The 14,891-nt window shown below is 37.3% G+C and overlaps 1 protein-coding gene across 1 annotated transcript in view; it reads right to left on the bottom strand.

Annotated features, from left to right (window-relative positions):
* The window catches only part of LOC126291924 (uncharacterized), a 256,225-nt gene that overhangs the window by 116,279 nt on the left and 125,055 nt on the right, over positions 1-14,891 (bottom strand). The window contains exon 2 of the mRNA XM_049985657.1: positions 4,381-4,520. Within this exon, the coding sequence (XP_049841614.1) occupies positions 4,381-4,518 (138 nt within the window). The 5' untranslated portion in view covers positions 4,519-4,520. The remainder of the gene's footprint in view (positions 1-4,380; positions 4,521-14,891) is intronic.

The raw sequence follows: 14,891 nt of genomic DNA, 5'->3' as shown, positions 1-14,891 counted from the left end.
CATCTCGGTCTTCACAATACGACAAGCTTGTATTAAGGGAACATTATATGTCCTATGCTGCCAATGTTAAATTATGGAATTTTGTGAACCATTATGTTGGAAAATTTTTAAGACACCAACTTAAAATTTTCCATAAGCTCATCCAGTTCTCGCAGTCCTTTAGCCGTGTTCTGTCCAAATCTTACCCCTAACTTTGTCTTTCATAGTCCCCACCATTAAATGTTATTACAGCATCAGACACTCCTAACTTTCGAGTCATAAGGCAAAGAAATACATTTTTAGTCACATGACACCACGTAACATTATTGGACTCATTCACATTCTGGGTCTACCAATGTAAACACTTGTTTAGTAGCTCAGGATTTGCCAAACCTCTGCAAACAGGCTGATTACCTCCATTACTGCCAAAGGAAGATAATGTTTATGTGTAAATTCACGCAGGGTGCCAGAAAATTCAACTTGCCTGTATTTACGCCGAGTTTTTCGTGGAGGTGGACACAAACCATGACATGGCTTTTCATTGGTTGATCTTCAATGAACGAAAATGCTACAAACAGCTCTTTTGTTCTTCTCTAAATTGTCACAGTTATCTCTAATGGGCTTGCCATAATATTCCTACAGTTCATCAGTTACATAGCCCTTTACTCTTCCAGCACATTTTATTGTTTGCCATCAGATAATCACATTACTTTCAATGAAAAATAGTGTAAGAAAAAAGGACTGATTTGTTTATAAGTAATGCCGACGTCTGAGAAGTTGCAGTAGGCACAAAACAAAGCAATTCACAGCCTAATAGACTGGGCAATTAGCAAGATAAGACTGCTCAACTGTGGCAGTATATTCGTAGCCGCAAAATTTGACAGTCACACATCACCATTCAAAATATTATTTGAAGGTCTCACAATTGTTTAATTTTAATGTATTATATACCAAAATGTTCAGGAAAGTCGAAAGTACATTGTTGTTGTTGTTGTTGTTGTTGTCTTCAGTCCTGAGACTGGTTTGATGCAGCTCTCCATGCTACTCTATCCTGTGCAAGCTGCTTCATCTCCCAGTACCTACTGCAACCTACATCCTTCTGAATCTGCTTAGTGTACTCGAAAGTACATTATGGAGTAGAAAACAGAAAATGTCAAATTTCAACGAATTTCACTTAAATGAAAGTTTAAATGAGCAATGGAGACTAAAAGAGGAAGGAGTATGTGTTTCTGGAGTAATATTTCTGGAAAATACTATCTACTGAATGGAAAAGGTAGCACTTCAATTATGTACTAATTTTACATTTTATTCTGTAGATTTGGAAATGTGTTTTCAAATATTGTAGTTGTTCACCCTAAACTCTACTACTAGTTTATCGTGTTGCATGTGCAATCGTTGTCCATTGTTTCTTTCGTTATACCATCTCTCTCTCTCTCTCTCTCTCTCTCTCTCTCTCTCTTCATTCTTTTCCTTTTTTGTGGGCATCACTTTTTTTTCTTTAACATGAGACAGTTTATAAACAAAAGGTATATTTTGAATACTCGGTTGGGACTTCTGAGTTTCAGCGGTTGGCGTCGCTGGATCCACGGGCAGTAGTAGTTTCTCTGCGCTATTGTATTATACTCTCTGTCTTCGTTCTGGATTCTCTACGCCTCAGTTTTACACCTTAGTTTATTCACCGAACGTGTTATTCTATAGCTCCACCTCCACTGTCTGTCGTTCCCACGTGTTGCGCACGTGCTACAGCGTGTCGGCCAGGCGGCCAGTATACGCTCGTTATCGCGTTGTTCCCTGTCTTGTTTCATTCCTGCCACTTTAATGGTCTGACGGCTTTTTCATTGATTTCACACATGTCGAACCGTTCAAGGATTGGAATAACCAATTTCGTTCAGTTACCAATGATAAGCCTTGTTTTCAATATATCTTCACCATAGCTAAAACAGAGAACTACACTCAGATAATAGTGTGTGTGATTGGGGAGGGGGGCGGGCGCGGAGGTTCTGCAATGGCCTGAAAGAATCGATTATCAGGACCGGACGACAGTCTGAAAGAGACCTCTTCACCTGGTTGCAGGTCCATATTAAACGTGATATCCATACCACAGAAACGTCGGTTTAGGTTTACCAATGTAAAATGTGTAAATCGTGACAAGTAGAAACTGACTCATGAGCAAACTTTCTTACACAAGAAACTTGATTTTGTTCAAGCAGCCAATTCCAGTGGGTAAAGTAACAGGGAACGTATTTCTTACTTTATCTGAACTTGATATGTCGATGATATTTATGCTGGAATGGGATTCGAACTGCAGTCTGTCTTTCCACGTGATTTGACCCGTTTATAACGATACAGAGCCATCATTTCGTTGTTTTGTTAAATTCCAAACACCTCAAGGTCTCCACTAAAGTCGCATCTCTGGGTTCGAATCCTCTTCTGGCACAAAAACGTTGTGTCACTTCAAGCTCTAACAAGTGCACGGCTGACTTCTGGTGAATAAAAAATAATTAATTTTTAACGCGCCACCGTGCGTTATCAGCAATAAAGATAGGTGCCGGTCTGTACTGCCTATGTAACTCTGTGATTTCCGTCACATCGTTTACAGTGTAGACATGTCGGTCGCAGCTACAGGAGGAAATCGATAGTGACAGTCTCTTTGTGAGTACTCTACGACGAAGATACGTGTGAGGTTCAACTCTTAAGTCATAATAGTACTTACCGTCAAGTTGTTTCTATTTCAAAAACGTGAACATCTCTGTACTGGTGAAAGGCACGTGAAGGAAATTTAACGTCTATTTGTGGCTGCAAAAAGAAACGGCGGTAAGTGCCAATTCCAATCCCAGTGGGCACAAATTCTTCGTCCCGGCATCTCCGGTGAAAAAAAAAGTTATATCTAACACTTTAATGTGCTTACATAGAGGTACGATTCATTTCTAATCATGTCGAATTTATTTCTAATCATGTCAGTCCCGAAACCGTACATCACTTTATTTCAAGTCTGAACTTGCGAGCAGTTTCTTAGTTTCTTTCGTGATGGGCAATAGTACCGGTCGAGTTAACAAAAATATAGCCACGTAATTTCATACTGAGGCTATCTAACTGATACTAGAAAAAAAAAGATATTTGATGCCTAATCGTGATTACAGAGCAATTAGTGTCTCGGTTAGAGACGAAAGCTTTGCCTAGCTAGCATTGGGTACAGGTGCTGGATTTGAATTCTATCGAAAACAAATCAGTTTTTTTGTGCCTACTATTAATTTTCCTCGAATACCTTAGGTACTGAATATCACTAAGCGCTAAGAGTGAAGTGAAACGCTGTTGATGTTTTCATAGAGTGCTTGCCACTGTTGATCGGTGTCTTTCTAATTGGTTAGTTCATTAACCAGTTTATTCGAAACCACTCGCCAAGCGGTGACAGGTGGTAGGTAAATCATTTAGCCAGCAACAATATTTCGAGTTATGATATGGCTATGAATGTCACATATTATTGTGAAATCCCTTACGGATAGAACGTTTCATTCAACTAAGGTTTAGTGACTGATCTATGTGACATCGTTATAGGTGTTTGTTGTCTTGCCAATGGCCTCGCCACAGTGGTGACACCGGATTCCGTCAGATCACCTAAGTTAGGCGCTGTCGGGCTAGTCTAGCACTTGGATGGGTGACCATCCGGTGTGCCGAGAGCTGTTGGTTCTCGGAGTGCACTCAGCCCTTGTGAGGCAAACTGAGGAGCTACTTGACTGAGAAGTAGCGGCTCTGGTCTCGGAAACTGACATACGGCCGGGAGAGCGCTGTGCTGATCACATGCCCCTCCTTATCCACATCCAGTGACGCCTGTGGTGTGGGGATGACACGGCGGCTGGACGCTACCATTGGGCCTTCCAAGGCCTGTTCGGATAGAATACGGAGAGTATATGTTGTCCCAGATTCTAATGAGTGTGGTAAGGTTTTAGAAAAAGTATGTGAATATTGTGGGTGGGAGGGGGGGTTGAGGGTGGTGGAGGGGAATGAGCAGAGACGGTGAGGTTCTGGTAGAACCAGTGTATTTGCCTCCCATTCAAAGAACTTTTAGTGAAGTCTGATGCCACATAGCAACAGCAGTTAATGTGAAAAGTGTTTTCGATTCGAAAGGCAATTACAAGAGATTCAACATGGTAGTATAATCATTGGTTGTTTTGTAAATAAAAATTTTGTAGTCTTGTACGTAAGATAAAATGTACAACTTCGTTCTTGCGGTGGTGTAGTCTAGTGAACTAGAAAAAATCTTCCGAAACACACTGTAGATGTTGGAAGTAGGTGGTACGAATCATTTGATAGGCATCGTTTGACGTTAAGATTCGATTTCGGTGGACTGTCTCTACACGAACGGCTTAAACTGACGAACGCGTTCCAAGTGGAAATACGCACCTGTCCGCTGGTGCAGTGGATGGCGACGGAGGTGTCCCGCAGGTGCCACAGGCGGCAGTCGCACGATAGGTGGCCGGCGGCCAGGCACCCGCTCAAGCCCCCAGCGGCGAAGGCCGCTACCAGCGCCACAGCCCACATCCCTGCAACAGGCCATGTCCACGTGAAACGTGTGTAAATAAAGCGAACCGACTCTCAACGTTTCAGCAGCCGATCACGTGTTTGAATCACTCGCCATCTTTCGTCCATTCTCTGACGCTGTATCCAGTAAAATGTTTTTAACTTAAAATACATTGAAATGCCGAAGAAACAAGTACACCTGCCTAATGACCACGCAGAAGTGTCGCAACACGACGTGGCACGTACTCGAATCTGATGTAGTTCTGGAGGGAACTGACATCCTGAATTCTGCGGGGCTGTCCACAAATCCGTAAAGAATACGACGGGGTGGTGGTCTCACCAGAACAGCACGTTGCAAGACATCCCAGATATACTCAAAAATGTTCGTGTCTGGGGAGTTTGGTGGCCAGCGGAAGTGTTTAAACTCAGAAGAGTGTTCTTGGAGCCACTCTGTGTAAATTCTGGATGTGTAAGATGTCAGGCCGCAGCTCGTGGTCGTGCGGTAGCGTTCTCGCTTCCCACGCCCGGGTTCCCTGGTTCGATTCCCGGCGGGGTAAGGGATTTTCTCTTCCTCGTGATGACTGGGTGTTGTGTGCTGTCCTTAGGTTAGTTAGGTTTAAGTAGTTCTAGGGGACTGATGAGCATAGATGTTAAGTCCCATAGTGCTCAGAGCCATTTGAGCCATTTTGTAAGATGTCAATTTCTCCTACTGGAATTATTCAAGTCCGTCGGAATGCACAATGAACGTGAATCGATGCAGATAATCAGACTGAATGCTTACGTACGTGACACATGTCAGAGTCGTATCTAGACGTATCAGGCGTCCCATGCCACTCCAACTGCACGCGCCCCACACCATTACAGAGCCTCCAACAGCTTCAACAGTCCCCCACTGACATGCAGGGTCCATGGATCCGTGAGGTTGTCTCTATTCCCATACATGTGCATCCACTCGATACGATTTGAAACGAGACTCGGCCGACCAGGCAACATATTTCAGTCATGAACAGTCCAATGTCGGTATTGACGGGCCAAGGCTAGGTGTAAAGCTTTGTGTCGTGCAGTCATCAAGGGTACAGGAGTCGGCCTCCGACTCCAAAAGCCCATATCAATGATTTTTCGTTGAATGTTTCACACACTGACACTTGCTGATGGCCCAGCATTGAAATCTGTGACGATTTGAGGAAGGGTTGCACTTCTGTCACGTTGAACGTTTCTCTTCAGTCGTCGTTAGTCCCGTTCTTGCAGGATCTCTTCCTGGCCGCAGCGATGTCGGAGTTTTGATGTTTTACCAGATTCAAGTTATTCGCGGTACACTCGTGAAATGGTTGTAAGGGAAAATCCCCACTCCATCACTACCTCGGAGATGCTGTGTCCCATCGCTCGTGCGCCGGCTGTAACACCACGTTCGTACTCACTTAAATCTTGACAACAAGTCATTGTAGGAGCAGTAACCGATCTAAGAAAAAAATGGTACAAATGGCTCGGAGCACTATGCGACTTAACGTCTGAGGTCATCAGTCGCCTAGAACTTAGAACTAATTAAACCTAACTAACCTAAGGACATCACACACGTCCACGCCCGGGGCAGGATTCGAACCTGCGACCGTAGCGGTCGCTTAGTTCCAGACTGCAGCGCCTAGAACCGCATGGCCACTCCGGCCGGCAACCGATCTAACAACTGCAACAGTCACTTGTTGTGTTGTGTAGGCTTTGCCGACCACATTGCCGTATTTTGCCTGTTTACATATCTCTGTATTTGAATACGCATGTCTAAACTAGTTACTTCGGCGCTTCATTGTAGTATTCTCAGTTTTTCTAGTCGCATTTTTTATTTGAACCATAGTGACTAGTGGCAGTGTCAATAGGGATGTCTCTGATGCTTTTGTCGTATGATTTGCAGAAATGATTGGCTTTGTGATGCTCGCCATGTGACCTAATGTCATAAACTTCGATGTTCACTAGCAGGTGTCTAACGTCGTTTAAGCGATTTCTATTGTTTACATGTACGTTGGACCACTGTGTCACGGTCGTTATGTTAAATTGAGTTGTAACGAGTATTCTGTGTTACAGTTTGACACCATCTGTTACGCTGCTCTTACCTTAAATTTTTGTGATTTCAGGTACGTTTGTGGAGACGGAATAATGTGTAACTGTACGATACACATCTTTACTGTTTCATGCTGGACGAAAAGTCTAAGTCCGCTCCAGAATACGCTTTCATTGTTTGAACCCGAAATGTTATTTTACGTGCTATTAGCGTGATCCTTCGGCTGCTATTGTTTTTGATTTTGTTGTTGTTGTGTAGCGGGTTCAACATCGTGGCTATCGACGCTTATACAATTACAGCGTGGGGTGCTACGTAAGGTAACATTCGTACTCTCCCACTCTTCCTCACATTTGCACGCTCACGGTCAAGCTTAATGGTACAAAAGAGGAAACGGCACAAAAGTGGATACTAATACAAGACGGACTATTAAAATGTTGTCACCAAGAGGAGAAAGTCAAGAATGCATTGTTGACTGCTCGATGAACCTTCGGATCCTTCTAGTGACAGTCCCTGATTATGATATAGGCTTTGTACTTTTGTATTAGTGGCCCTAGGATCTGATACATTTATCTTCAATTTTATCATTATATACCTAGTGGAGAACCTGGAGTCCACAGGTCTGTATCTATTACAATTCTATTAGTCCATACCCTCGTTCTGCCTCCTTCTGTCCTCCTACCCCGCACCCTATCTCTGTCCATCTCCTCCTCCTCCCGCTCAGTCCACCTCCTCCTCCCACCTCTTGTCCATCTTCTTTCACCCTTTCTCCATCTCTCACCTCTTTCCTTTCTCCATTTCCTCCTCCCCCTCTTTCTAAGCATCCCATCTCCCTCCCCCACAACTCTTTGTTCATCTCTTCCTCATTCCTTTCTCTGACAATTTCGTCCTCTTTCCTCCCTCTGTAAATTTCATTCTGTTTCTTCATATCTGTGTCCATCATCCCTCAGTCGGTTCGTCCACGTTTCCTCTCCACTTCCTTTCTCCACATTGCCCCTTCCACCCCAATAGAAGGTTGTTTTTCTTACCCTAAAAGTATTTCTTTCCAGACTTTAATTAATTTGTGTACCATGTATGGTTGAAATCGATCGAGCCACCATTGGAGGAGCTTTTTTCCCAATAACTTTTCCCACATGTCACATATTTCACATATGTTTAACGAATTTCATACATATTTGTACACATATTTCGCCTTTATCTCCAGCGATTTTCACCCTGCAGTTTCATTTTAATGCAGGTCAATGCTGATGACGTCACATCATCGGAACTACTGCCCTCAGAGGCAGTAGTAAGCGGGTATGTTGTGCACACTCAGGGCTAACTTAGTGTGCAAACCAAACTCACCCACAAAAGAAAATTAAAAATTTTGTTCTTTCATTCCAGAGGTGAATGTAAGAAAAAAGTGCAAAACATCTCCTATCGAACATTTTCACACAGTGATCACTGTCTTCTGTATGTCAGCCCATCACAGAGAAATGCCTCTGAGTTAATAGAGTGCTCCATTATTTCGGGCTGAAACATGGCATCTCACCAACAGACAGGCCTTAAGCCTTCCTTGATACCGATAAATCATACAGAAATGAGGATAGAAAATGTCTCCTTGAGATAATGGCCAATATCCTTCTGTCTACATACTTGGTTAAGAGGCTTGACAGAGTAAAAAGTCTTGAAGATTATATATGTAGTTGGTATTTGAGTGACAAAGTTGGTACGAGAGCAAAAAAATCGATTTTAATCACTTAGAAACTATAGGAAACTGTTTAATTCGGCGACTGCTGAAGCAGTCTCAGATTGTGTCAGCTTCATTTGAAAGTATAAATCATCAAAATCGCTTTAGAAATAGCAAAATTATCGTAATATTAATTTTCCACAGTTAGAGGCATCTACTGACAGTTTTCTGAACTGCTGCACGACAGGTGTAGCTGAGATCGACAGTCACAGAGATAAGGAGGTGGAGCTAGTTATCTGAAGGCTGCACCGGCTGCTCTACAACAGGCTGCTGTTTCTTCTAGCGACTATTGGAGTTAGCGATCTCATACGGATAAGAGTTACGCGATTTCTCACACATGCAGCGCTCACCGGCTGCCAGTACTTTCGATTTTTCGCTAATAACTCAATAATATTAACCAGTTTTACAAAATTCAAAATGCTGACATGAGCAGTCAAAGAATGGTTTAGCTGTCGCTAACACTGTTTATAAAGAAGTAAAAATTAATAATTAAAAATTTTCTGCCAAAATTCTGGATCGTATGGCAAATTTTTCTTACCATACATTACTAAATATGCAATTGCGTCTTTCGGAATTTTGTCATTCAAATTGGCAACTAATTTCATTGTTGTTTCCTGTGTAGCTAACAGTCATTCTTCCAGGCATATTTAAGAAATAGATAGGACAATTTTCAATAAACTTGAGTGGACTCACATTAACAGCACCATTCAATTTTGTAGCTCTTTCAAAATCTAGGAAAGCATCATATGCTTCTAGATAATTATTTGATGGATCTAGATCACACATTACTTGAGGAAAAATTTCGTTTCTTCCATTTTTTAATATAGAAATTCTGTAATTTAACATGACCCAATAAGGAAGAGTCAACTAACTGATTATTTTTCCTTTTTGTATGGAAAACAACGAAGATGAAGTAAGGCATATCAAATACTGAAGAGTTGTAGAAGTTTGTAATATCTAATCCAGAAATTTGTAATATACAATCCAGAAATCTCTACAGTTTGTTGTTCAAAGAAATATATGGGAATTATAGTCTATATAGCTCTAATTCAAGGGAATATTCTGGTTCAAATTTAACCACAAAACACGAATTTCTATCGATTCTATGACAATTTTACCCTCATTTGGAAGTGTTGTCACATCTTCAACTGCAGCTTGGGTAGGATCTGCCCAGTAAAGAACACAATGTCCAGCACTTGATGACCATGTAAAAATCGCTGTTAACTCTCTTTCTCACATTGTTTCTCATAATCATTAAGAAATCCGCCAAATAACTGTAATGGATAAAGCACTTCATCATCTTATCATTCTGTTACTAAGAATATATCCTTCCATGGTTAGGACATTGGCTAGAGTCGAAGTCAATTGAAAAAGAGCTAATGAAGAAATAAATGGAAATTGTATTCTAGACAAAATATTCTTTCCTTTCTTTATGGTGATAACATCAAGCAGTTTTGCCAAATAATTATCAATAATTTTTTTTCGATTTTCCATCATAAGTTGGATAATCTGTACCATCAGTTCCAGTAATACTGAAGTTCATGTATAATTGAGCATGATTAAGATGAAGCCAAAAATCTCAAACTCTCGACTTTGTTCATGATTTATTTAAGAGTAAAAAAATTTAAAAATTTCTAAAATAACTGTTACACAATCACCATTAAAATCAATCAAATTATAATTTTCGTCTGTTATAGTAATTTCTAAATCTTAAATTGGATCAAAAACAGGAATATTTACAGATAATGCAGCTCATGAATAATTGATCTGCCAAATTCTCCATTAGGTTTGAATGAAGCAACAATATTAGTTTGTGGATGAAAATTCTCATAATGTTTCACAAACATACCATCGGCCAAATTAAAATTTGTATTTATTAATTCAAATGGAATCATTTTAGGAACATTGTTAGCAACAGTCGTTTATTAGCCTCAGCAACCTGGTTACTAAAACCAAGCACACTTCCAATACTGTCTTTTGTATCTATATAATATATCACTCTCAATGACTATTTAGAATTTCATCTGCTTTAATCTGAATATTAGGCTTTTTTGAATGAAGTACTGACCCATTGGAAATTCTATTGTTTCTCCACAAAAATAATCATTTTTGATGTAATATTTGGAGTTAGAAAAGTTGAATAAAAACCAACCAGTATAATGTTACTAAACCTGTTTTGTAAGGGTACAGTCAATCTTTTTTTAAGAACAAATTACTTACCACACAACTGAAATAACCTACTCATTCATTATTAAAAATTTATTTAATTAAATGAAAACTGATTGGGAACGAAAAATAAGAATTCCAGAAAAAATTAAAAACTAAATTAATGATTGACACTTACATTCTTCTTCCAGGATGCTCAAACTGAAATAGAATCAATCATTGGTACATTTATTCTAAAAGGTTCAGTCAACCAAAATATTCGAGATGAGAAAAAAATTAAAGAGTAGTCGCCACTTTTATTGAAAACAGTGAAGAAATCGTTCTATTAGATCAATGTCAAGATAATTCAGTTGTTATTTTTGATGGCGTCATTCTAGAAAGTCAAGATATAGTTCAAGAACATTTCACAAGGTGGAAGATATAAAGAAATAGAAGGCTTTTATTTGGCTCAAACTTTTTTAAATATCTTTAGACAAGATGAAACTAATTTAAATCACATTTACCATGACTTTGTAGGAGGTGATTTCGCAGTTTGATGAAATTAAAGAAATGTGTAGTAAATGTTGGAATGAAAAGTTTGGTTTTATTACAATAGATATGACAAGAAAACTGAATGATGGGAAGAAATAAAATACAGCATTTATTAAATTTTTATTGTATATAAATGGACAACTTAAGAAATGACATTGCATATCTATTAGATCATGTTGATGGTATTTGACAGAATATAAAAGTGAATTTAAGGACTCTGTTGATAACACAGCAGAATATAAAAATTTAGAAAAAATTAATAAACATTACACTAATTGTCCTTGGTCTGATGATGAAACTACAGATGGTCTGTATACATGTGGTTGCTACTATTTCGAAAAGTATATAATGAGAAAGCATTATCTTTCTAACTTTTCTAAGCATTAATGTCTTTCTTCTTTATTATATGTTTGCAAAATATGATCTGCAGGTTTTTGAAAAAAAAACAGACGAAATATGAAAGGAACAATCAAAAGAAGAGTTTAAAAATGGAAAAAAACAACCAAGAGCTGAGTACAAAAAATGTAAAAAAGATGATCAACCAGTTTTCGATGCCATTGAACAAGTTAAACAGGGGATCGATGGGTTAGGTGATAATGTTTTGAAAGAGAAATTGAAAAGTAAATGGTTCCTTATTCTCATTATCAGTTAAGAAGTATTTAATGATATACCACCAATTAATGTGAAAGACCACAGTTTGGAAATACTTGAAGGGAATCAGAAATACAATATTTATTAATGAACTATGGAGAAGAGAGAGAAAGAATAAAAATGTTAAAAGACAAATATAAGTGAAAAATTGTTAGAATATATTAATCATAGTGAAAATGAAGTTTTATGAATAAGATCTTTTAGTTCATTTAAATACACTGGTATACTACCAGTAAAATTTGATGGAGATAAATTAACTATTGGTGATAGGACATATGAAGGTACAAACTGATTAATGAATCTTTTATCTAGAAAATAGGTAACTGAGGATGATATTAATAAATTATTTACTAGTGCAGATTTGTAAAATTATTCATATATATTGATTCATTCAGGAGCATTACATTCTGATAATAATCCAAATGAAATAAAATCGAATAAAGTTAATGAATACAAATATTTGATAAAAGAAATTGTCGATATTTATCTTTCCAAAAAATTATCACGTTCAGATACAGATGAAAAAAGTGGCGAAGGTGTATTTAAAAAATTTACAGAAAAAGCAATTGAGTATGCTTGATTGGATGACATCCATCAATTATTCGATAGATAAGCAGTTATTCATTGTGAAGAAGACACTAGAAATAAATATTATCATAATTAGAAAATTAGAATAACACATATGTTAACCAATAAACTTAAAGATTTCATAACCCATAGTCTGAAAGGTATTCCATATTTGGTTTGATTTTTGAATAATTTACCGCACACATTTTTTAAAAGTGAAAAACATAGAAAAGGATTAGTAAACACATTCATTAACAAATTACCATTTGAAATTCATCTTCCAGGCTATGTGTACTGAGGGTCAGGAAAAAATTAGTAGAAAGATTAGCTAGGGGAGATCAAGGAATTATTCCACTAAATGACACATATAAAAACACAGTATAATAAAGATTTAGGAAAAAGACACCAAGCAGATAAATAACTTCAATTAACTACAAAAGAAATAATGATGCAAGTAATACTTCAACTGGCGAAAAATAGCTGCAGCTGGAGGAATAAATTACAGAAAACGAAAATAAGGAATGGGGCTCATTCCAAAGAATGCTTCAGCTGTTGCCAACTTAGGCATGGATGACAATGGTTGGGCAGTTCATTCTTTATTAAATTTTTTATCTGTACCAACGATCAACTTTTCTATCGATTATATTTCGCTACCTAGTGGCAAAAGTAAGAAAAAAACGATTAAACTTAATTTTAATAATGAACAATTAAATCTTATTGAGCCACTTTTAAATAAACAGAAAAACAGGTGGAAATTTGCTTAATATATTAAGTATTCCAGTTGTGAAAAAATCGTTGAATATCTAATGAAAAGGAAATAAACAAAACATGAAGGTGGTTTTCTTCCTTTACTATTAGCAGTTTTACCTTCTCTTGCAACGATTAGCACACTTGGTTGACAAGAAGAAAGCTGATAAAGAGGTAGAGGAACAAAAAGGACTTAATTCGGAAGTAGAAAAGAAAGCAGGAGCCTGATTAAAAAAAGAAATATCCAAAAAATAATCGAAAATTTTAAAAATCCTTTATCTAATTTTAACATAGGAAAACTAGTTAAACAATTAAAAATTAAAAACTTGTGAGATATATATACAATTGATGAATTGCCAAATAAACCATTAAAATTGAATGTAGAATAATTAATTTAGAAATTTGTGACCATGCTGGCACACATTGGATTTTCTATTACAAGAATATGAATAAAAAATTCTTTATTCATGTGGTAGAAATATTCCCAAAAACTCATTAGCTATTTGGAGAAAACGATTTGTACTAAAATAGCGGGAGAATACAAAATTTTGATGAATTTATTTGTGGTCATTTGTGTTTGTTTATTATAAGTTTAATGATATTTTTATTTACTAAATGGACATTGTTAGAAACAAACTCATTAAGGATTTTCAGTCAGCAGACCAAAATTTGAAGGCTTTCAATCAAAAATAAATCCAAAATTTAATAATGTAATCACACAATTTTGAAAAGAATTAAAAAACATTTTTAAAGCAACTAAAGGTTATATTGATTTTAAAGGTCGAAGAATCATAGATATAAATATCCAGTAAAAATTATGATTTTGTTACTAAACAATGTTTAGAAATAAAATGTTACAAAACCTGAATATACAATATTCTAACACAATTCAGTAATTATGCCAATAAAGAAGAATTTAAAAAATCTTGTCACAAACAACGAACACGATAAGATTCTCTCAGATTGACGGTAAAAAAATGGTATTTTGGATGGTATCATGGGACATTGTAATAAAGAAATAACCAAAACGAAAACAACTCACCTTCATGCAATATATTCAAGTGACTTACATTACATTTGTAAATCAATAAAAGCTTAGACAAGAAAGTTGACAAAGATCTAGAAGTATTGAGGTTGTTAGATTAATTTAAACTTTATTAAATTTTTTATCTATGTAAACGGTCGAACACATCTGTTTGAAGTGTAAAAGATTTACCAATACTCATGAACCTCACAGAGTTATCACAAGCAATGGAAGACAAAGAATTGAAAGTCTTTGTACAATTTGTAAAAAAGAAGAAAAGTAAATTCACTAAATCAATTTGATAGGCTAAGGTCTAAAAGATATTCGTGAACAAATTATAAATGAACTACATAAGCCAATGAGAAAAAATTTTAAAGACATTTCTTCCCTTTAAAATTTCTGTTGGTACTGATAAACTATGGCAAGCCAATCTATTCGAAATGGATTCCATCAAGTTGAAAGCAATTTAGAAAATAAATAAACGATATGAATATTTATTGACTGTTATTGATGTCTTTTCCAAATTTGCTTGGGCTATTCCAGATAAAACAGGTAAGGATGTAGTTGATTCATTTGATAAAATATTTATAGATGGACATAAACTGTCCTTCAGGAGAGCTTCTGTAAAGTTTGAAAGGTAGGAGACGAGGTACTGGCAGAAGTAAAGCTGTGAGTACCGGGCGTGAGTAGTGCTTCGCTAGCTCAGTTGGTAGAGCACTTGCCCGCGAAAGGCAAAGGTCCTGAGTTCGAGTCTCGGTCGGGCACACAGTTTTAATCTGCCAGGAAGTCTCATATCAGTGCACACTCCGCTGCAGAGTGAAAGTTTCATTCTGGAATAATATCCTTTGCATTTTTTTAAAATTGGCAGAAAGGGTGTACCTTTAATTCGCTTTAATTTTTCAGCTGATATGCTCAGATCCTCTGAAACTCCA

Source organism: Schistocerca gregaria, chromosome 9 (assembly GCF_023897955.1).
Source record: "Schistocerca gregaria isolate iqSchGreg1 chromosome 9, iqSchGreg1.2, whole genome shotgun sequence".
Taxonomy (NCBI): domain Eukaryota; kingdom Metazoa; phylum Arthropoda; class Insecta; order Orthoptera; family Acrididae; genus Schistocerca; species Schistocerca gregaria.
The sequence above is the reverse complement of the archived record's forward strand: the minus strand, read 5'-3'. Positions and strand labels throughout refer to the sequence as shown.